This window comes from Leptosomus discolor, chromosome 11 (genome assembly GCF_034619465.1).
Source record: "Leptosomus discolor isolate bLepDis1 chromosome 11, bLepDis1.hap2, whole genome shotgun sequence".
NCBI classification, from domain to species: Eukaryota; Metazoa; Chordata; class Aves; order Leptosomiformes; family Leptosomidae; genus Leptosomus; species Leptosomus discolor.
Genome location: NC_141401.1, coordinates 12,447,786 through 12,471,409, shown reverse-complemented (window position 1 = coordinate 12,471,409; position 23,624 = coordinate 12,447,786). Strand labels below are relative to the sequence as shown.

General features: G+C 39.5%; 2 protein-coding genes across 4 annotated transcripts in view; both read left to right on the top strand.

Annotated features, from left to right (window-relative positions):
• SLC12A1 (solute carrier family 12 member 1) overlaps positions 1–6,502 on the top strand; it is a 48,677-nt gene extending 42,175 nt beyond the window's left edge. For all 3 annotated transcript variants that reach the window (XM_009952279.2, XM_009952278.2, XM_086471622.1), the window contains 4 exons: positions 515–601; positions 2,809–2,944; positions 5,254–5,321; positions 6,367–6,502. In XM_009952279.2, coding sequence (XP_009950581.1) covers positions 515–601; positions 2,809–2,944; positions 5,254–5,321; positions 6,367–6,502 — 427 coding nt within the window. The remainder of the gene's footprint in view (positions 1–514; positions 602–2,808; positions 2,945–5,253; positions 5,322–6,366) is intronic.
• A 6,235-nt stretch (positions 6,503–12,737) lies between these two features.
• Positions 12,738–23,372, top strand: DUT (deoxyuridine triphosphatase). Its single transcript, XM_086471687.1, has 7 exons — positions 12,738–12,783; positions 13,183–13,345; positions 14,814–14,905; positions 16,002–16,046; positions 21,898–21,972; positions 22,547–22,617; positions 23,067–23,372. Exons 1-7 carry the CDS (start codon positions 12,738–12,740, stop codon positions 23,121–23,123), a joined length of 549 nt encoding a protein of 182 aa, XP_086327813.1. The 3' UTR covers positions 23,124–23,372.
• The last annotated feature ends 252 nt before the right edge of the window (positions 23,373–23,624 follow it).

Sequence of the window (23,624 nt, the reverse complement as noted above, 5' to 3'; positions counted from 1 at the left end):
GTAAATGTGTAAAGACAACATGTGAGTAGATCAATATAAATCAATAAATTAAAAAGATTCTTTTAAGTGTTGCACATCAACCTTCCAGATCAGATTTCCACCAACACATACACTACCAGTGTGGCACACACAGAATTCTGATATAACAGAAGCCTTCTCTATGTATTGGAGAATTCTGTCCTATTGTATTTTGAATACTTTTGCTTTATAATTCAAGCCTTTGCAAATACTTAAAATACCATTTTTTCCCAAAATGTAAACACCCTTCCCTCTATCTGCTATTCATTTCCAATTTTTGTGATTTTCACTGATCATCAGTTAAATGAATTATACTACAGAATCACATCAATCCAGTTTTGTAACTGGGAACCGAAACACTAAAGCATTTAAAGTAATTTGTCATATAGTTAAAGATAATGAGACAACTGCATTTGATATCTTAACTCATTTATGAGTGCTCTTTGATGCAAGGCTCTCAGAAACAGTCATAAAATGTTCTCTCTCTTGTTTTCAGGATGGCTTCACTTCTAAGCAAATTCAGAATAAAATTTGCTGATATTAATATCATTTGTGATATCAATATAAAGCCCAACAAAGAGAGGTAAGAAACGTTACCAAAACTCATTATTTAGCAGCCAGTCTTTATCAGGAGCTTGTTTCTTTTATGTTGAGCATTAAAAAAACCAACCAAAACACATGACAAATAACAATGCTGTCACTTTATTGCAATCATTTTCTAAGTACCTAGAGAAGGAAAAAGAAAAGAACCTTTTAACAATCACAATTCAGAGCCAAAATTATAGGCAGCCTTTTCCCTCTATGTTGTAATGATAAGACTTAACTTTAATAAAGACTAATTAGACACCATACTTACGAGCCACTAAATTTAACAGGCATTTTATGATGGATTTTCACATCTATTTAAGTTGCAATGGACTTCCCCCATCATATTATTCAATCAGTCACAGTTCTCTTGTAAACTCACCATCTCTGCCAACTCAGCCTTCTGGGTTTTACCATGAATTCATAAACTTAACATTTTTCTGGCCAAACATAAGCATACTTCTCCTTTCCCATAAGGACAATATTATAATACTCTCCTACCACTCAAATGTAATGAAGGTTTAATGTTTTTAAAAATTAACTTATCTACAAGAATTAATGCCCTTAGGCAGAGGTCAGGAAGCTCCACTTCCAACCGTATTAGCTAAAAAAAAATAAAATACTTTAAAGTCCTTTCTTTCTAAAACGTATCTCTATAGAAATCACCTGTTTATTCTGTTTTATGTAGACAAAAGTATATAGCAGGCTGCTCAGGTAATAACTGAATCCTAACTCAAATTCATAATATTGCTCTTGGTCTTAAAGATCCTCTGAAAATGTTCTCACCTTGCTATGCTCTCTTCCATCTCAACCCTTACTCCCTGCATGATAGGTCCATAGCTATTTCATAGTCAAAGGGCTCCTCTTCTCCACCCAAAGCCTTTCCTCTGAGTTCAAAAGCAACCTCAGGTTAGTTTCTTAATCCTCCTGTGTCCCATTTCTCCACACACACATAACTTTGCAAAACCAATACTAGATTCACCAGTGTTTCTACAGTGCATGGGAGATTTTGACTTAGGAAGTGCAATTAAAGAATATAAAGATTTTATTACTAGATACCTGAAGTAATTTATTAGTGCCCACTTGACCTCTCAGTTAATATTTTTAATTACATAAGAACTGTGCAGAGTACTTCTATTATTCCAGTACTATGCAGGGATTAACATAAATAAAAGCTATCAAAATGAACCCATATCTGGCACATTTGCTGCATCAGCTCTATCTGAACAGAACAAGTGAACATTGCGCCAGACACTTGCTAGACCACTGTATCTCTTCCCCAGCTGGCATCCCATTTATTTCACTAATAAGAAGATTATCACTATTTTACATACTGAAACAGACGCTAAGGATGTTGACAAACTCTCTAGCAACTTAGCAACAGCAACATTAAATGCTACATGTCATAGCCTTTAACCCATTTCTTGGCATCCTGGCCATATAATAAAGTCCAACCTGTGCCCAGCCTCCCATTTCACTTCACAGCGAGGCCTGTCAACACGAAGTGTTCACAGAAATACACTTACATTAATATAAAAGAAACTCCCCGAGGTCTCTGTGACATGACAGAAACTTTGAACAAAGGGGCAAGCAAGGAAGTACAAAAGGATGATAAGCTTCTCCAGATGACAACAGTCAAAAGCTTCAAGAAAAATTGAAATTTAGAGAGAAAATCTGCAGAAAGTTGTGAAATGAACACAAATCTGAGCTCCCATATAGCAAAAAAACCTACAGCATTTCCTTCAGCCCCTTGCCACAGGAGATTTATAACACCTCTTTCTGTTTCATTAAATCTGTAAGACTAAAACTGCATCAGTCAGGTGATTGCTCCAGCTAATGCTAAAACAATAATAAAAGCTCAGTATTTATGAAGAGGCCCATATTCATTGTTAACATTAGTAACCAATATACTGCAGTTTGGAGTTACTGTAGAACTCATTTCAGTATTCTTGCTACAACCAGGAAAATGCAGAAAATTCTCTGTAACTATAATAGGCCAAATGCAGTGTTTAATTATCCTCAAATAACTCAAACATATTGGAGTGGCACAGATATAACTTGGGGCACAACGTAGCAAAGAATAAAGATTTTGCATGTTTTTCATCTACAACTACAGTCAGTGGGGCCTGCCATTCACAGTGCCTGTGAAATAAGTTAGTGAGTTCATACCCTGCAGCAAGGCCTCCTTTGTAATTCCTGTTTCAGCTGGAAATTCTTTGAAGAGATGATTGAACCATATCGCCTCCACGAAAGCTGCAAAGATATAACAACCGCTGAGAAATTAAAGCGAGAAACTCCATGGAAAATTACAGATGCCGAGCTGGAAGCACTCAAGGAGAAGGTAAAGCCTTGCCTACCTTTTTACATCTGTACCTCTTGTCACACTCCAGATGTTTGAAGCGATTAGTAAGAAAATATGAAATACCAGATACAGAATTAGAAACATGACATGTACAAACCTGTATTTGATATTTACAAATTGGATTTATACTGTAAACACTGCAGAGGTGTGTTATGATTGCATTATTCAGCACTCTGTAAGACCTTGGCATGTTTACACAGTATTTTCCAGGCTGATGAGAAGCTCTGCCCACATCACAGTCAGGCAGATGAAAACCACCCCTGAACCAGAAGCCACACAGCACTGCGCTTAGCCTTATTAGCATCTGCTGAGAGGTTTATTAATGGCTCCACTGTTTCAGAGTTCAAACCTCTTAAAGAGTGCAGTTCCAAACTTTCACCACTTTGGGAAATTTAGAACTAAATCTAGACCCTACAACCGGCTCTAGGAATTTTTCCAAAGGCAAGATTTAACACGGATTCTTACCGCAATGGCAGAGTGAAGACTAAACCTGCCTACAACACAGGAGCTCTCACGCAGCTCAGAGGCGCTCTAAGGCTGATGTTGGCTAATCCGCCAGGTGAATTAGAGCTCGGGCTGCTCTTTAATTTTGTTTGAACATACCTTTTTAGCAACAAACCGCCAGGCTTCATCAGGCCGGTGCCGAAAGGATACTGAAAACTCTTCCACACTTAAGAGGCAAGTTCTCCTGTAAATCACAGAGAATTAATCTAGCCATTTTATTTATGGTTCCCGCTGGATTAACCTGAGAGCACTAAGAGTTTAGTTATCTCCACTTTATGGTGCTGGCAACTTCCTCAGTGGAGCAAGAATCGTGAGTCTGAGCTCAGAGCCGCTAAAGGTCACAGCCTGACATATTAACATAAGCTGAAATCAATGGTGATTTAAGATAACATACTATACTACCGACTGCAGCAGCTGGGAAGCAGATTGACTGCTCACTGTATTACCCTTTTCATAGATTTGATAACCAGCATAAAGTTATGGTAGTCAGCTGTGGGCAGAAAACTTTTGCAGTACTCTCAGCATAAATCATCAAAACTTGGGAGTCAGAGCACTTGGAACATCTCAGTATACAAGACAACGGGAATATAATCCCAGATACACACACATGCGAGCAGAACCAGTGAGGACACAACAGGAAAAAAATACATTATTAAGCTTGGTCTTTTCTAGGTCACTAACTACGGAACCAGGAAAAAAAAAACACCATAGGTTAAAAGCAGTCAGCAATATCAAAATGCCAAATCTCTCTATAAAATAAGAACAGCAACAAAAAGTTTAGCTTACACACCTGGAAAGACATGCCCCTTATCTTTAGAAGTAACGCAGTTCTGGGAATTTTACAGAGGACATTAGAACACATTTAAAATTCAAGAGAGAAAAACCTGGCAGCACAGATAAAGGGTGATGTTATAGGATGACTCTCATGAGATAACAACTGGCTAAATTATGAGGATTCTTACCTATATAACATGCATAAAGGAACATCAAAATTTCTGTAGAGAAGGAAAATTTAAGGTCTGAATAGAGAAAAAACAGCTTTTTACCTTCTCCAGTGAAAGAAAGAAAGAATAATTTATAAGACTAGTTAAGATAGATGTATCTCCCATGCTGCAATCTCCCTGTACACAAACCTGCCCTGGTCTCTTGTTCCCTATGACTTTCATAAGTCACAAAAACTTTGAGGGCCTGAGCCTGGCCATAAAGTAATCGTGGCTGAATCTCAAAGTAGCAGCTGTTTACGCAATTTGTAAAAGTCCATACAAATACACAATACATAAAGCAGCCAAGCCTTACTCCAGACTCCTGTCTTTTGTTTAAGAGCTGAATTTCTCACAAGGTCCTCATTTACACACTGACATTCAGCTCTACTGGCACGGCAGCTGGACACTTACAAAACAGATGAATTAATATATTAACTGCCATCAAACAATAGCACAAAAGAGGCTCTGTACAGTTCCTACACTCCATAGGCAAAGAAATACTTAAAAACTACATCTGAGCCAGCTCTGGTAAAAATAATCCCCATCCCCAGGAAATGTTACACAGTGGTGAACAACTCTGGCCCCCATGCAACCACACTAATCAAGAAGCATGGCTTAGCCTCGTATTTTGCCATCTCTATCCCTCTGGACCACAGCACAGCCCTGGCTCTCAGTGCTGCCAAAGCAACAGCAGAAAATCTTGTGTGCAATCGGTAGTGTAGGAGTCCACAAGGCACCAGAACCGAGGATCACTGACCTAACATTATTTTTTTTTCTTTTCCTCCATTTTGTTTCAACCAGAGTTACCGCCAAGTCCGTCTGAATGAACTCTTACAAGAGCATTCGAGGGCAGCTAACCTCATTGTCCTGTGAGTTATAACATTTTGGTTCTAACCTAGAGAATAATCCAATGTGCAAAAGGGATTCTGGACTAGAGCAACAGAAACACTTGTGTTAATTCATTGAGGGCAAAAATAATCTTCTAAGTACCTTTTGAAGGACTTGCACCTGGACTGATGGTGCTCTGGGACTACACTGAATATGAACCTTTCCTAGTAGTTCTTCATAGCTTAAAACAAAGCTCTACTCATGAAAATGTGTCAAAAATGTAATCTTCACATCCAAATCTGCATACTGAGTATTACACCTGCTTAATCACCTGCAGAAAAATGCGTATTTTCCTTTCTTTTCCCCCAATTATTAACAACTCAAAGTTAGAGAAAGGATTCTTTTGGTTTGCACACAATAAATGGAGTTGTTAGCCAAGACCTACTTGGAACTATGCAAAACTGAGTAAGGATGATGCAATTGCATGAAGAAAAAGAGGCCACCAACAAAATTACCAAAAAAAAAAAACCAAACCACAGCCATTTTCAGAATCAATTTTTAGTTAGAGCCACATTTATTTTATACACAGCTTCAATAATTAGTTAGTATTTGTGATGCACAGATAAGCCACTTTAGCTCTACTAATTCAGTCTCCACAAAAGGGGGGGTCAGGTAATGTTTACCATAAATTGACCCACACTTTAAAACTCCCACTTCACAGTAATTACAGATCAGAAAATAAGCTGATGGACTGCAAAACTGTCCATGTACTGTATTTTTATCCTTTTTAAAAAATCATATTATGTATGGGGTTTATAACCCCGAAAATGCTTTTTACCAGTTTAAGGTTACAATCACAAGCAGTCCATGCCCAGTACAACTAGCAGTGTTAATGACACCAACCAGGTCAGCAAGAATTTGCAAGATTAAGGCCTAATGGTAGCTTTGTTCTTTTGTAAGATTAAAACAATCACGTAGTCTGATTACGAACATTCAGAGTTGTATATGAACAGTTGATGTTTCCTAGTTATCAGGGCTACCCCTGTCTTCATAATGTTGATTTTAATTTTCTCTCTGTCTAAACAGGAGCCTCCCAGTGGCAAGGAAGGGAGTGGTGTCTGATTACCTGTACATGGCTTGGCTAGAAATTCTCTCCAAGAACCTTCCTCCAATCTTAATGGTCAGGGGCAACCACAAAAATGTACTGACTTTCTATTCTTAGAAAAACATCAGTGCCTAGAATGTCTCTTGCTTGATTTCAACACCTACATTTTAACAGCATTGATTTATTACCCTATACAGATCTAACACTTAACTAATTGACAGAAAAATTTTCAAAAATCCAAAGCAACACAGTGAAGAATTAGATCCAAAAAAAAAAGTAAACAGTCCTTGCTGGTGTTACACTCCAGTACAGGCAAATAAAGGAAAATATACATATATAGATATCTATCTATCTCACATGAGACAGCAAATACTTTGAACGCACAAAGAAATTCCACTAATTTTATAAGGTATTGAAAATGCTTTTAATATTTATCCTAGAAAGCCAAAATTAACTGCTACAATACAAAATGCATTAAATCTATAAATAACTCTTTCAAACAGCATTGTCATAGTTGCTAATAGACATACAGGAGGATTACAACGAAATGCACCAACTTGGAGAGAGAGAAAAAAACCCACACTGTATCCATCAGGTCAAAGTTATAAACCAATATAATGCAAGTAGAATACCTGTGCTGTTGTTTAATTATAACATCACAATAATATAATTTAAAAAAAAATATCTTAAATTAAGACCTATGCCTACAGCAGATGCTTTTACCTAAATTATTCTGCTAATTTATATTAATTCAAATGCTTGTAATTAACTGACAAACAGAAAAGTTACATATACAAAAATATGGACTCTTTATGACAAGACTTGATAATGAATTTCCAAGCTCTGACATGGAATGGAACGTATGATTGCAATAATTAAATGTTTTCAGTAAATGTCACAAAGAAATTAGTGAAATACTAAATATTCTGACAATATTTGCTATGAATGTTAGGGTTAATACAATCTGACATTACACTTTGGGGTAATATGTACAGTGATTTATGTGATTAGAACACAACAAAAACTCCATTAGCTAAGTTGAATGACTTATTTTTTGATTTATATAAAGTATTTCTCCAATTTTTAGACTTTCTAAATAATATGCATTATACACTAACTTAAAATAAAGGAAATCTATTAAGTTATGTTCTTTCTCTATTTTCTATTCTGCAACATTATAGTACATTATCATTTCAGCTGTCAATAAAAGCAGCTTATCTTTTTAATGGGGAAAGTTGTATCCTATGTGTAAGCATTATTTAAATTAAAGCACATTAAGGAACACAGATAATTTAATTACTGTAGTTCTGCAACTCCTTTGCAGAGATCAAATGAAATCTAAGCCCCGGGAAAGCCAGAGGACCCTGAATTTCACTAAATGTTTACTTTAAAGCATGCCTCAGCTTCCATCTTTGCTTGAATTATTGGAATTTAACTTGTGGATGACCTAGCACTCCATCTCCAAAAATGACAAATATCTTATATTCATATTTTTCCAAGTTCAACAGCAGTAATTCAGCAGAACACAGTAATATAGCCCAATAATCCATGCTTTATTTTCTCCATCTATTAAAGGCAGGATATGAAATACTGATATTTTCTCATAATGTTCTTCCTTCGCTCCTTCTTACACATTTACAACCAGGCTGAAGGATCATTTTGCAGTTTAACTGCATGACACAGATATACGAGTTCCCTATATATACTAAGCTTCCTGCACAGCTCTAAGCAAACCAGATCTCACATTCTGCACCCACAAAACAGGGAGATTATTCTCATCCTTTGCAGGGATGTTAGCAATGATAGAGGAGCTTATTACATTCAGTCAGGTCCTTCCACCTTCGTGGAATTGCAATGGCCAGCATCCTTTCCACCTCTCTCCAGACGCTAAACAGGTATAATCTGTATGTGGTACCCAGATAGTCAATGCAAAGAAAAAAGACCTTTTAAGGAAGCTCCACCCAGGCCTTCTGTAAGTGTGTTTCTTATCACAATCTACAGAAGTACCTGGGGGAATTACACACCTGCATTAAACCCTTTAATTATGTACATGAGTGGGGACTGTTTCCTAAATATTCCCAAATACTGTAATTCTCAGTCTACAGGGAGCATCGACCCCAACTGATTTGGGGGACCCAAGCAGATCCAAGAGAAGGAGCAAAATATGGACCAGCAATGGCGCTTTCCATACTATTTGCTCTTCTCTCTCACAAACACATTGCTGCGGGCATTACAACAATAAATCCCAAGAGGTACATTTCTAAATGGCCGGCCATGAAAAACTAAGTACTACTATACACACCTCTGTAAAAATCCTTGCTTAGACTACAGTGATTAATTAGAAATGTACCCACACAACAACATTAGGGGATTTATAATGAGCAGCGCAAACTCTAGACACAATGGTGCTTATCTACCTGAAAGTATTATTTCCACAAATACACAAGTAATTTCAACACAGCAGTTTCCTAGGAGCTTCTATTTCTTGTTTCTCATCACAATTTCTGAAGAGTGGTGAGGAACAATCAGAACATGACCAATTTGGAAAGCATATTAATTATGGGTTATCTTAAATTGCAACTTCGATTGCAAAATTTTATTAGTCCACCTACCTCCTTTCCCACTCTGTAATAGACACTTCTTTTCTCTACATAAATTATGCATAAAACAACTGCTGAATTTTAATCACCATGTTAGTAACTGAATTCTAATTACAAGTTTGACATCTCCAGAAAAAATTATGGCTCTAAAGCTGTCTAGCACATTTTGAGCTTGTATCACACTACCAGCTCTGCAGGTTTATATAATCTAGGGTTGATTTGATCAGCCATAACAAAAATAAGCATAGATAAGGTGACCAGGGACACTAAAGTGTGAAAATATCATTGCAATGAAGCAAGAACAAAAACTATTTTGAGTCTTCTTCAAAAGTCTAGGCATCCTGCGTAGCTAAGCCTGTGCCTAAGGGCCCTGTTAAAATGATCCACTACCGCTCCTCTCATCGCCAAATCTTACCTTTCCCTCCTAACGTTAGTGGAGCTCCAACAGGTATCACAGAAGGCATTTCATCATAGTCCACAGAACACATTTTCCTTAAACCTTTTTACAACCACTGGCAAGTTGCTCATCATGACCACATATCCCTAAGGCATAGTGTTTAGGAAGGTAACAGGTGTCCCCACCTAGCTCCAGAACAGCCACTCTTGCAACGTGCCTTCACTAAATTTTCAATCCCAAATAGAGGTTAGTTTGGGAGAGTTTTATTTATTTGTTTGTTAATTTTATTTTTAAATCAGCAACCCAATAGTGCAAGTAGAAAAGCTACCTGGCCAAAAAGGCATCACATTCTGAAGATAAACAGCTGCAACAGCTCAAACCACATTGTGCAAAGAGCATCCTGCTACCATACTTCACACTCAAATGCATTCTCCAGTTAATCATCATAATCACAAAGCTCGAGCCAATTGCATAGTAAATTTCACCAGTCTTAAACCTCAACAATTTTCATTATATCTTTGAAAAGACCTACCAAAAGTTTTCCTGGCTAGGCAAAATATGACAGGCTGTCCTTCATTCTCAGAAAACATGGACATTCTTCATCTTTTCCCTCTTTTTCTATGATTCCATGGGATATTTCAAGATTTTCTTTAAGGCAAAAGAAGTTCCAGCAACTGACTAGTAGTTTACAAGTAACAGACATGGCAAGAGGTAACATGAATCAGCACTGAAGTCGTAGATATGGGGCAAACAGCTACAGAGTCTTAGCTATTACTGACTCATTTAACTCCCCATACCTGTTTGTCACCTCCCATACGGCTGAGGTCCCTGACTTACCAGCGAAGCTGGGAGAACAGAATTTGAGTAACCCTTAGCCCTTGAAGTTCAGTGGTCTCCCTCAAGCTGCTGCCTCAGCTTGTTTGTCACTGGACTTCAGTGAAGCAACTGAGGATCACTCGGAGATCCTGCTGCCTCTCCACTGCTATCCGATTGTAACTTTTGTCAGAAGGGCAATGCACCCTTAAAGTGCTGCAGCTGTTTGCCAAATGAGTGACAGAGCCCTCAAGTGAGGGAAATCAAGAGCTTGTAACTGTGCACTTCCGCATACATCAGACCACTGCTTAAACACCTATTCATTCTGGTACCTGGCTGGCACAGCCCCTTGGCAGGTGTGTAGCCCATTGAGGCTGCACAGCCAGCGCTGCTGAAGCAACATCTCACACTGGCCTTGACTCTGCTAGGAAAAATGGAAAACATAGCTGTGCCGGTGCAACAACAAACAAATATAGCAAGCTTTAGCTTACAATCTCCACAAATAGCAACAGCAATAACCCACAGTCACGCCATTGCTGGAATTTTGTCAGAGGAAATTCAGTTTCAAACAAAATAAAGCACTAAGGTTGTTCTGGAACAGAGTAAAAAGCAATGGCAAAATTCCACAGCCCCCACACTGTACAGCAAAACACACGACCAAAAATAGAGCTTCATTATAAACACCCTCATAGCAGCCTTTTAAATTACAAACCTTAATGACTGTGAGAGAGACAGCTGTTCTAAGTGAGACCAGGGTGGGGAATCTCTCTTTCAAAGCCACAGTTCTCCTCTAATAAAAATGCTCATTCTAACACCAAAACTTCAGTGGGGGGGATTTTATGGATTATTATCCCTGAAAGAAGCTCTATGTTTCTTTCTGTGTGCAACAAAGCAGCCTCCACTCCTACTCTCAATCTAGGTAAAAAGCAGATAATTTCAGTTTGGCTCACTATTTTTTTTCAAAGTCAGGAGGAAATGCCCAGTGGAGAGCAGCACTAATCAGCAAACAACGCAGGAATGTTGACCAACTGACTATATACAGAGCAAAAACACATTCCCAGGACCAAGGCAAACTTGCCCAGACTTCAAGCATAGTTTTATTTTCCTTGTAAATATCTAGGGAAAAAAGTGTCACTTGGCTGAGACCTCTCTCCTTCATAGTATGTTTGGACGAGTCCTCCTATCTATTACTTTTGGACTTTCAGGCTATCTTAGACACAGTGTAGAACCCAGCCTGCCTCACCCAGCCAGGCCATGCATAAAATTAGTCCTTTTCTACACTAGGGTGCAGGATGCAGTTGTAACCTCTAGAAAATTCTGCTTGTATAAATAACCATTCATAATTAGATATTCACTTGATACAACTTAAATTTTTATGAACTTCAATTTGTGGATGGCTTACATCAGAAGTCATAAAACTAAGTAGCTTTTCCACATAGGTCTATGATACATGCACATTCTCATTCAAACAGTGCATGCTATTAAGAGTGAAAGCACCAAACAGCAATAAAAGAAACCCCAAATAAGTGTATTCTTCAAAATATCTTTCACAATTGGACTGCAATGTATAGCAATGGTTTCACTGCCATCTGGCTGCATTTTAAAAAAATGTAACAGAGCAAGGAGAAAATCACATACACTTTGCTCTTAAAAGTCACAAAGACTGGTTATTTGGAAAAATTTAGCCCAACAAACAGAACTCCAACAGTTTGTAGCTGTTTCACACAGGGTAAAAATACACCCACCCAAGCGGAAAGGACAAACTCTGCAACCATGAATCCAGTGGGTACTGTCATCAGCCCACAGCACACAGGGGAACTGAGGGAAGTCTTCTACAGACAGGATAGCAAAAAAGGGCCGTGAATATCAAAATCAAAGATGGTGACATCATGAAAGTACTCTGCTCTGAGACAGAAAAACAAGCCAGGCCTCCGGTAGGTTTTCCTATCTACAGCCTCGACATGGGGGCGAGGCAGTTGTTTTCCTTTCATAAGGCAAACGCTTCTGCCGTTGCCCGAGTTTCTGAAGGTGGACACAGGCCGCTTGCAGACGGACGCGAGGCATGACCGCCGGTACGCCAGCCGCCTTCACGGCCACGCCTGCTGTGCGACCCCCCCCCCGAGGCAGCCGTCCAGCCCAGCTCCCCGCTGCGCGCCGCCGCCGCCGCCCCAGCCGCCCGGCGATAAGGCCCTGGCTCCGCCCCGTGGGCCCTGGCCCCGCCCGCCGCCGGCCGTGCAGCCGCAATCGCATCCCCCGGCAACGCCGAGCGCCCCGCGGGGTCCGGCCGGCGCCCCGGGGCGCAGCCGCCGCCGGGCCCGGGCCAGCGCCCCGGAGCACAGCCGCCGCCCTGTCCCGCGGCGCCGGTCCGCTGGCGGAGGGGCCGCGCCGCGCCGCATGGCAGGTAGACCCCGGGTAGGGGCAGAAGGGGGCGCCGCCGCCCGCCGCCGGCGCCCCACGAGCCTGTTACCGCCGGACAGCGGCCGGGAGCGCCGGGCGGCCTGACGGCGGCACGCTCCCCACGCTCCCGACACGGCGGCAGCGCATGCTGGCCCGGCACCTCAGGCGGCTCCTGCACCCCCGCGGGCGCAGTAAGGGGGCGGCGGGGCGATGGGGGGAGCACACACTGCCCGGCCGCACTGCGGCCCTGCCCTGCCCTGCCCTGCCGCGGGCCCTACCCCTGGAGGCCTTCCAGCCGCGACCAGGAGGGGCTGCGGGCACCGCGACCTGCGAGTCCCGCCTGACACCATAGGGCGGGAACCAGCACTGGGGGGGACCCCTCGGTGAGGGCCCGGGGACTTGGGCGCTGAGGAGGAGCCGGGCGAGGCCATTCTCACCGGCGGGGGTTGACCAGGGTGCACGGCGCAGGGAGCGGCCGGGGATGGAGCGATTTCCCCCTCTGTTTCTGCCTTTAGTGGGCTGTGCCGGTTTTCGCGGGCTTTTCCCTCTCCCCTCACAGCAGGTCTCCTCTCTTTCACGTCCCCGTGTAGCGATGCCCTCCTCCGAGGCCGTCCCGCAGCCATCCCCCAGCAAGAGGCAGAAGGGGTTGGTGCCCGGGGAGCCCATCGCACGGCTCCGCTTCACTAAGCTGTCCGAGAACGCCTCCGCCCCCTCCAAGGGCTCTGCTCGGGCTGCGGGCTACGATCTGTACAGGTGAGGGTATCCCACCCCCGGGAAGAGTCCACGCCGCGCCCCGGTCCGCTCCCTCTCAGGGGCAGGCGCTGCCGCCCCGCTCGGCGAGCCCCCTGGCTCGGGGCTCCGGTGGCTGAGACGGCCCTCATGAGGCAGGTCCTCTTGCTGAGCAGCGACCCCGGAGAGGCTCGCCAGCCTTGCAGAAGAGGAGGCCGGAGCTGGCCTGTTTGTTAACTCCCTTGCTCCTCCATTCCTCTCCATTTCCAGAGATCTGCGGTCCAGCCGTGCTGCAGCACCGGTTTCATCACGTAGCGATGCAGCCGTTGGCCGAAAGTCAGGCTGAGTTGCTGTTGGCACCGGCATTGACTAGGTGCCTCCCTAATGAAAAAAAAAATGGTAGTGCAGGTGGACCCTCCCCGCCAGCACTTACACTTTTCTGCTTCCCCCTTGGCTGCTGGGCGCTGCCAGCCAAAGGGAGTTGTGGCAGTTTGATAGTACTCCTGGCTGGAAACCACGTGGGTTGCTGTACAGACTTGAATTTGGGTTTGCTTGAACTGATAATAATTGTTACTCAAAGGTTTTTACTAAGTTCAGGAATATCTGCAGCTAAGCTTGTGGTTGTTTGCGTAGTGCTTCTGTGATCAAATACAATCGCTAGTTGTATCTGAACTCCCTGCGACCTCCTCTACATTCCCTTTTTTAGAATTATAGAATAATCAGCTTGTCTTTTTCTTCCTTCGCCTGACTTCCTTCCTGAAGCTTTGCTTCACCAGACTTGACACTTTTCCTTTGTATTCCTTTTGTCTTACCAAGTTTGTTACTATTCTTGTTCTAGTGGTGCACTGTACACCTTGAAAAAGTTAGTTTCACAAAAACACTTTCAATGCTTCCCAGTGTTTAAAAATCAGTTCTTCAAAGCCAAGACATGCTTGCCTTAAACAAGTAGAACAGTCTCACTGTGGTATTGTCACCACTGCCTTTCATTAAGCCTCCAGCAGAGTTGCTTCAGAAAGTTCTTAAAATCTCTCTAGTTTGCAGTTCCCAACAGAATCATGAACTTCTGACCTGCTCAGAAAAAAAAAATTGTTGCCTCAAAATTACTCAACAGATTATTATTTTTGATTACAACTAGTTTATCTGCTTTAGAAAGCTTAATCAGAAGTGTATTATCCTTAAATTTCCTGCTTTTGCACAAACCCATTCACCTATTTGTTGATTTAACGTTAAACTTGTATTTTTTTGTCTGTCTTATCAGTTAAAAAACATTAAAACTAGCAATCTTAAGATTATGCTGTTCAAATGACACTATGAAATCTTAAGCTAGCACCATCAAAATGGGAATATCTTGTGTTTTAGGAACTGCATTATGTTTTTGTAAGTCTGTAAATATGTAAGCAAGAATAATTCAGGGTAGTTTTGTATCTTAAATTACAGAGAAGAAAATTTTCAAAATATTCTGTATAAACGAGCGTTTCTTTCTTTAATGCAGCGCCTATGACTGTGTGATACCACCCATGGAAAAGGCTGTAGTGAAAACAGACATTCAAATTGCCCTTCCTTCTGGGTGCTACGGCCGAGTAGGTAAGTACCAAGTACCGTAAGGCTAGGAACAGGCTGCACAGTCAGTGTAGAACGGCTTTGACGCCATCTTTGCATTTAGATTCTTCCTGAATTAGTCTACACAAAAAAGAGGTGCCACATGGCTGTGTGATTTATTGAGCCTTCTGATAGACATTTCTTGTCAAATACATTTGAGGTTTGGTGTATGTCAAATGACAAAGATGATTAGCAAAAATTTTCATAATGTACATACATAGGGGCTATGCAATAGTTCAGTATTTCTCTGTGGTTTCAGAATTCCAGTCACAAAGACCAATAGGTAATGGACCTACAGAAAATACACCCCTGGATGTTTAAGAATTAACCCTGAAGTAAGGGTGCTAGTGTAGTAGAATTTGATTACTTTGTGACAGAATATTTGAGAAAAAAATATCTTGTACAGGTTCTATGTTTTGCACATTCTTTTCCTGTATTATGTAGAAAATCTTAAAATAAAAAAAAGAGCAATAGCCACTCCAGTGGAAGAGTGTGATCAGAGTTTGCAGTGTCCTTTTATCTAAAAGGAGACTGCACGTGCGTTTCTCTTATCCCAGAGAAAGAAACTTTTGCAGAGTAACATTTTAGTACCTCATCAAAGTAGGTGAAGGTAAGTAAAAAAACCCCATGCCCATCATTTAGTTTATCTGTGTATAACATTTCGTAGTAAATTGCTTCACAAATACTGTTTTCTTTCGTAATTTAAATGGATTGACCTAATAGTCTTTTGAGATTATTCCAAACCAGTGGTAGCCACCAAAAATAAACCAAGATAAGATAGTCTTTGTGTGCTCCAGCCACCTTCCGTGGAGAAACTTACTCTGCAACTGGTGATCTGAACAAAGATATGCTTATGTCACTTAAAGATTGCAGTTTTATTGTAGCCTGTAGCAGCTGTTGTTTTGTTTAGTATATACATTAACACTTACAGTAGTTCCTGTAACATAGTGTTTATTTTAGAAAGACTGTGGAAACAGTTCTTGCTGCCACAACTGTGCAAACACACAGTATGTAACCTATAAATACTGTGTAAGAGTTTCAAAATAAATAATTGTACTTAAAAAAATGTCTTGTTTTCTAGCACCGCGTTCTGGTTTAGCTGCAAAGCACTTCATAGATGTTGGTGGTAAGATTTTTTGTTCTTTTTACTAACACTTTGTAAATCTTGTTATAGAATTGCCTTAATTTCACCTTGTAATAGTGCATAAATAAATAATGGTAGCTCCATTGGTAGTCTGGCAAAAGGAGATAACTGGGTAATACCTCAGAAAGCCAGTGTGTCATAATTAATTTAAAACCTGCTAAATTATAACAATATTACTGATTTTTTAAAATAATAACCATATTGTACTTCTCTAGGCAGTGCCTGGCATAGCAGTTACTTTTTCGTTTAGGCTTTAAAGATGGCTTTTTACATTCTGCTTTCTCCATTTTGACTAAACATCTGTGTGTGATTGCTTTCAGTCTAGTGTAAGATCTGAATGAATTAAATCAATAATATACAGATATTCTTTTACACAGAGAATATATAGTAATGATATTCAAAAGGAATGATAGAAAGCACAATTCTACCACGATTACTGTGGGTAGAATTGATTACTAGGATGAAAAGAGCTTTAGTTTACTCTTACTGATGAAAATGTAACAAATTATGTAAAGCAGATTTGAACTAATAACTTTATGTTAATTGACTTAAATTGAAAGTCTTTTGAAACAGTAATAAAACTAAAATCCCACTTTCTACAAGTCTTCACTGTTTTTTTTTTATTGTTGTTTTTCAGTACTAGAAACAGATTTGTTTTGAACAGGGTGGTTTTTAAAATATTTTGAGCTTTTCTTTAACCTTGATTAGAAATTCACAGATATTTCTTGAAAAACAACTGTTACAGGCATATCTATAATCAGAAGCCTTCATGAAGGCCTCACTGTCCTTTTGCCGTATCCCTGTAATTGCAAAATGAAGTAAATAATGTTGAAAGTTCAATTCCAGTTTTGCAGCAGGGCTGATCAGAGCACAGGCAGATTCTCTAAGTATTGTACTATAAAATGGCATCTACATTGCACAGTTCTCACCACTGAGGTTGTTGGGCAGTTATTCTGAGCATAGCTGTAACCACAGCAATTTAACTAGCACTGAATGTGTATTATGTTGTTCTAATTGTACGAGAATACAGCTCCAAGTTAAATAAAATATTTTCTGTGTCCTAAAACGCTAAGCAATTGATTTTTCTGGTGACGGGTTGTAGTAAAAGGACTAAACCCTACGTATTCTGATGTAATGGCATAAAGAAGATGCATCTAATGGGTATCTTAAGTGCTGGGTGGCTGAGAGAGCACATTTTTTGCAAGTGCATTATAATTTGAGCGATAACAGAAGTTGACAGGAAAAGTGTGCTGAGAAGTTGAGGCCTGCTCCTCTTCACTTGTTTTTTTTTGTTGTTGGTTTGTTGTTCCCCCCACTCCCCATGGTAAACAAGAAGGACTACTTATGGCAGCGGTACTCAGCCTTTACTTGCTTATAGGCCTGGCTCTAGAGGCAAGGAAGGGTGGCTCTAGGCATCCTTCTCTTTCTGATGCCAAACCAGCCAGAAAGCAAAGCAATTCCCAGTATAATTTAGAGCTGCTGCAGAACTACTTTAGTTCTGTCTGCTTTATGGCATATCGAAGTCTGGCTGTGCCTGTGATACAGCTCTGATATGAGAGGTTAAAGGGGAGCATCTGTGCCAGCTTTGTGCCGTTCAGGCTTTGTCTTAAGTCAGAATTGATTCTTGCATGGCTGTTACACTGAGGGTTTTTAAGTGTTGCTAGGTAACATACAAGAGCACTAAGGTGGGAATCCAAGATTCTCTACACCCCTGTGACTCTCTAGTACACATGGTCTACTATAGTGTGGTTCTCTAAAGCGATACTGCTGAAACAATTTTTTGGTTTATATGGAACAATCTTTTCAATCTGAAAGTTAAACTGGGAAATACCAGAAGGCAACCAGAAGTGCTTTGGAGATGACCTGAGTGGAGATTTTAAGAGCTAACAGTTGACAAAATTAGTAAAAACTATTACTGACAGTTAGTAGAGGATGACTTAGTAAAAAAAAAAAAAAAACAAAAAAACCCCACAAAACAAAACCAAAACAATGGTTACATATTTTAATTTGTCCTGCAAAAGTACTTTTGTCACAATGAGGGCATTATCCATTTAAGTAAAAATACATTGGCAGAAGTCTGATGGGTCAAGGAGAAAAATTGGGGTTATGCAAGAATATGTTCATAATTCACATCTGCTAGGTGTGGATGCTTCCCCAACAAGTGACATGCCAAACTTCTGACAGACAAAGACAGAATGTCAAGCTGCCAATTCCAATGCTTGCTTTTTCCACAAATTACTTAGGTGATTTCCACCCAATAGACATAACTTAGAGAAGTGCCTTAGTCCCCAGCAATGTATGTAATTATTGCAACTTGCTGTTCCAGAATAACAGAAAGCCGAGGATGTTAATGTGTCTTGCCAATTACATAGAGCATGTTTGTGACTCTGTAGAGAAGGAAAACTGATGAGGTCTTCCTGGGTCCTATTTTTCTTTTATCTTCAGGGATCATACATTCTCCGATACAGATAGTGTGGTTGAACTTGAAATAGAGATGGTTAAATTCAGTAAGACTACGTCAGTGGAGGTGTAACACATTTAAAGAGAAAAAGATTGGCAAGTAATTCATTTCACAAAATCTTTACCCAGCTGTGCCTTTAATGGAATTTGAAATTGTCATGGCTTTGGCAGTGTTTTCAGTCACTCAGCATAGCATTAGACTAATTGTTTTGGCCACAAAACGTATTTTTAAATGTCATTTTCTTAAGACATAACTTCAACTCTAATTGCAAGTTCTGTTTGTATCGGGTGTACTATTAAGGAAGAAGCCTGTTCTTCTCTGCATCCTCTGGAAAGCTGATGTTCTCAGAAGTGTGCAGGAAGTGCAATTCTTGCCTGCTAGAAAATACATCCAATACAATCTGCAGAACCATTACAAGGTGTTTGCTTTATAGCTAAGCTTAGAAAATTAGTGTGGTTTAGTGAGAGGGTTTTTTCCACGCTAATGAATAATATGAGTGACTGAAGTTTTCAGTGTTGCTGACTGCAGTTCAGCCACAGAAATATTCATCAGTGTTTTCCATCTTTAGCTATCAGACAGTTTTCAAATCCTGGAGAGCCAGGCTGTAGCAGTAGTCAAATAGGTGGTCAAAAGAATTTGGTGTGTTTACAGAAGTACCTGTTTAGATGACCGCCTTTCCAACAAATACTTATAAAATAAATTTTAGCGTCTGTACATAAAGCTGAGATTGTGCTAATGCCATTGTTTAAAGGTCAGCAAAGCGATCTGACTAGATTAATTGTAAATCAGTATAGATCCATTGTAACACTCCTTTTCAGAAAAAAAAAAAAAAAAAAAGGTTTGGGGTTTTAAAAAGGGGTAGAAATACTAACATGCCATTAAGCTCCAGCTACTCTGGTACAAGCTAAGTTCTAGATACTCTTTTTGTTTGGGTTTTTTTCTTTCCCAGAAAATAGCAGCAGCGTCTGGGAAGTCAAAAAGCTTCATTAGCAGTTAAGCACAACCAATACATCAAGTACAATTTTTGTCATTATGTAGAAATAAATTTGCTTTCTGTCACAGACATGAAGGCAGAAAAGTTAATTTAGAATGACTTTAAGTAGCACCAGTTGTTCTGTTCTATAAATTTTCTTCAGATAATTCCAGCAAAAATGCGACATCCAAGTTTCTTACATGTATAAATCTGACTGTGCTACTTTAATTGGTACATTTTATATATATAAAAGCATAATCTCCATTTAAATAGAATTAGTAATCTGTAGTAATCAGTTTTGAGTCTTGTGTTTAGAGCAGAATACTGTATTACAACAGAAATAAAACTAGCCCTCGTTATGTTAAATTAGCAAATTCTGTTATCAATCTCTAATACATAGCAATATCTATCCCAGCATATGGTCTAGAAAAATGTTGTCTTAGCTGTACAGAAACACTTGAGAATGGCTTGTCAAATTAAGAATTTATCCAGAGAGCTAATGATATGTTAATATGCATTTATGAGCATATGTACATAATTTTATATGAATTTGGCTTTCAGCTCTCCAGCTGATTGATTCCTGTGAACAAGGACACCAAATTAAAGGGCAACTGACTGCAGAACTTGAGTGATGCTTAAAATTATTCGTGCTACCATTGCAAGTTTGTTGAATCTCTCTTTGTAATGCATCTATGTAGCATGGACTCACTGTCTGCTGTTGTATAAAACAAAGCAAATTACTTGTGTAGCGCTCTTTAGTTAATGCTTTGTGTCACCTCTGGTTTAGCAATTATGTAAGGGCTCTAGATTATCTGATATTTTAAAAAAAGAGGAAGGAATAGTACTTTGCTAGAAGTAAGAAGGCAAAATTTTAATGGTATTGTTTTATAGTTGAGCCTTTTTTGCTTATACACTTGACACGTGCATAGGATTTGATTTTTAATATTTTAAGCATTGAGTTGCAACATTGAACTGTGGTAGAAATTGTGCAAGAAAGCTCAGGATCACCAATATAAGTAATGTGCTATAATTCTCAATTTAACTGGTGTGTAGTTGCCTTCCTGAAAGCTGATCTACTGTAAACCACATAAACAGCACGAGACCTGTCCGTGTAGCTTTGGTACATCAAGCTCTCTGAATCAACTGACCTGAATGCTACATTCAGGATTTTAAATAATTTTTTTTTGATTCTGGAAAATGTTCATGCACAGCAACCCCTATGTTTTTTTCACTGCTACTTTTGACAGTGCTCTGTCCCTTTAAGTGATTGCATGCGGCTAAACACCAGGGAGTTAACTTGACAACTGCATGTTTTTCTGAATATTCAGAACTCAGGGGATGCTCCCAGCAGTACTAGCACCTTAATTAGGAAGCTGTTCAGAAATGAAATTAATTAACCCATAACATTACAAGGGAAAGCGAGCTGTATGAACACCTTTTTCACACTAGAACTAGTGCAGAGATTGTGCAGTAACTGTGGACCATAGGCACTGCGATATTTTCACACAGCTGATGAAACTAAGAAAAAACCCTTTAGTCTTCTGTTCTTAAGTGTGTGTTTGTGGTTCAACATTAAAACTTCAAGGTACAGTCATACTACAGTTTCCTCTGGTGCTTATAATCTCTAAAGGTAGGACTTTGTATGTACGAGTCTGTGAATGTCTTGGAATGACATGTAATTTTAGTATTTGAATTATTTCTGCAAGTAGACCTCAAAATACATACTTGGTCCATAAGGAAGCCAAATTTCCAGGTTTTCTACTGGAAACATGCTTCCTGTGTCTGTGAGAAAAACCCCAAAGAAGCAGAGTATGATTATTTTAATGTGCATTGGTAGATAGTCTCCTGGACTATACAGTTAATGCGGTTATATAAAAATATAAGAGCAAGCTTGTTTTACAGCATTTACACTTGAATGTAGCTGAATGACAATCAATTCATTAAAGCTTTAGTTCTGTTACTCTGCCTGAGATACGGGATTTGGATCTGTGCAAAGCCATAGCTCTCAAATAAAATGTTAAGAGTTAGGAACAGATTTCTGCTTGACACTCAAGAGAGCTGAAGTTAGCAGAACAAATGGAGCCTGAATTTGGTCCAGCTGTCTTGATTTTGGATAGGGTGTTACAGCTAAAATTAGCAGTACAGTGGTAAAACACTTCTTGATATGTGATGATGTTTTTCAGTTCTTTTTGCAAGATTGATTAGGATTTTTAGATATTTCAGTGTTTTCATATATATTGTTTCATTGTGCTTGAGTAGTATAAAGGATGTCAATATGAGATACTAATCAATACTGTCAATATCATCTACTAATCTAAGCCTTATCTAATCTAAATCTTATCTAATATGCTGACAGCATTTATTAACTGGATATCACTCTTAATTCTTTCTTATGGCAGCTGGTGTTATTGATGAGGATTACAGGGGAAATGTTGGTGTGGTACTCTTCAACTTTGGCAAGGAGGCTTTTGAAGGTAAGTGCTAAGCTTGGCAGAGCCGCTGAGAAACTGATTTTTCTTTAAAAGTCTATGAAGAGTTAGAATTAGCTGAGAACATTTTTCTTCTTACAATTAACAAAAACATGGAAACTTAACAATGTCCTGTTGAGGAAACACAAAAAGATTGCACTTGATTCCACAGGTTGGGTACAAGTCAGAAGTTTTGTTTTCCTTTTATCAGTTTGGGTTCCCCCCCGCTCTGAGAAATCGGTTCCTGGGTCTGGTTCAGAAAAGGAGCCACAATGATGCACACAGCTGTCTCCGTCTCTGCGGTATTTATGTGTAATGGCACTTCACATGCCCCAGTGTGGCAGCAGGACTGAGGGGAGATGCCTTGAGCTGGTACTGCTGCTGAAACTTCACCTCAGAAGGACTAAGCACAAGTTTATCTCAGCCTGTATTTTTCTGGGAACGTTAACATCTGCTTAACTAAATTTCAGTTAAGTGTTTACGCTTTAGAACATTCTGACGCTCTTGAAAGGGGATTCTTTAAACATTATATTGATTGTTCACTTTTTTTGAAGGAACTAATATTTTAACCTCATTGCAGTTAAAAAAGGGGATAGGATTGCCCAGCTCATCTGTGAACGCATTTGCTATCCTGAGCTAGAAGAAGTTCAAGTAAGTTGCCAAAAGAAAATATTTCTGCTATTTTTGATAATTAATATTTTAAGATAGATGTATATAAGCTGCAATTTGTGGTATAGATAAATACTTTGCTTTGAAACTACTTTCAGTGTTAGAACTGCATAGTAGCATTGCTACCTGAATAAAAATCTTGATGCTTTGCATTCATTTACCTAGATTTTTTTTTTTTGTAGTTGTCAGAGCTAACAGGTACTTGAGAGGCACTTCAGTATATACTAGAAACAGTTGTCTCACAGTGTGGGGTTTGTTTAAACTTGTACAAAAGATATTCTAAAATGTCTCAATTTTTTTGGTTTAGTTTCTCAGTTATAGCTATTATTATGAGTAAATGTACCTTCCCCTATGATAGACAATACCTGTTGTATAGAATCAAAAGGCAAGTTAAGACACTAAACCAACTTACCATAATTGATGTCTTTCAGGCTCTGGATGATACAGAACGTGGCGAAGACGGTTTTGGTTCTACAGGAAAGAACTGAAAGTTATTTGAACAGCCTTTCTATATTTTTTTTGTTATGCTATTTCTAAATTTTTATTAGAATTAGATGTGGTATTTTTGGAGTACATAAGAAAATAAATTCAAGTTTTGTAGATATCTCTGTGTTTGTCCTCCTGTCTGTTTTTACAGGCAGTGAAGTCACCTGCGTTATGGGGAAATGTGCATGACTGACTGATAAGTTGATGGATTTTTTTTTCTTTTCAGATGTTCAGTCCTCAGTAATAAGAGCTTATTGTTTATGTGCTGATTATACTGTAATAAATTTTAAAAATTACTTAATGGTTTGATTTTTATTTTACTCACCTAAACTAAAATGGCTGACTGTTCCCTTGCCAGTTTGTGTTAATCTTCTGAAAGCTATCTTCCATATAGCTCAGGATTTCATGCTGAGAGCCTGTTTCACAAGTGTCGATATGACTTCCCACTCTGACCCCTAAATCACAATAAGGCAAAGGTACTGAATATTGCATCTTGTGCAGCC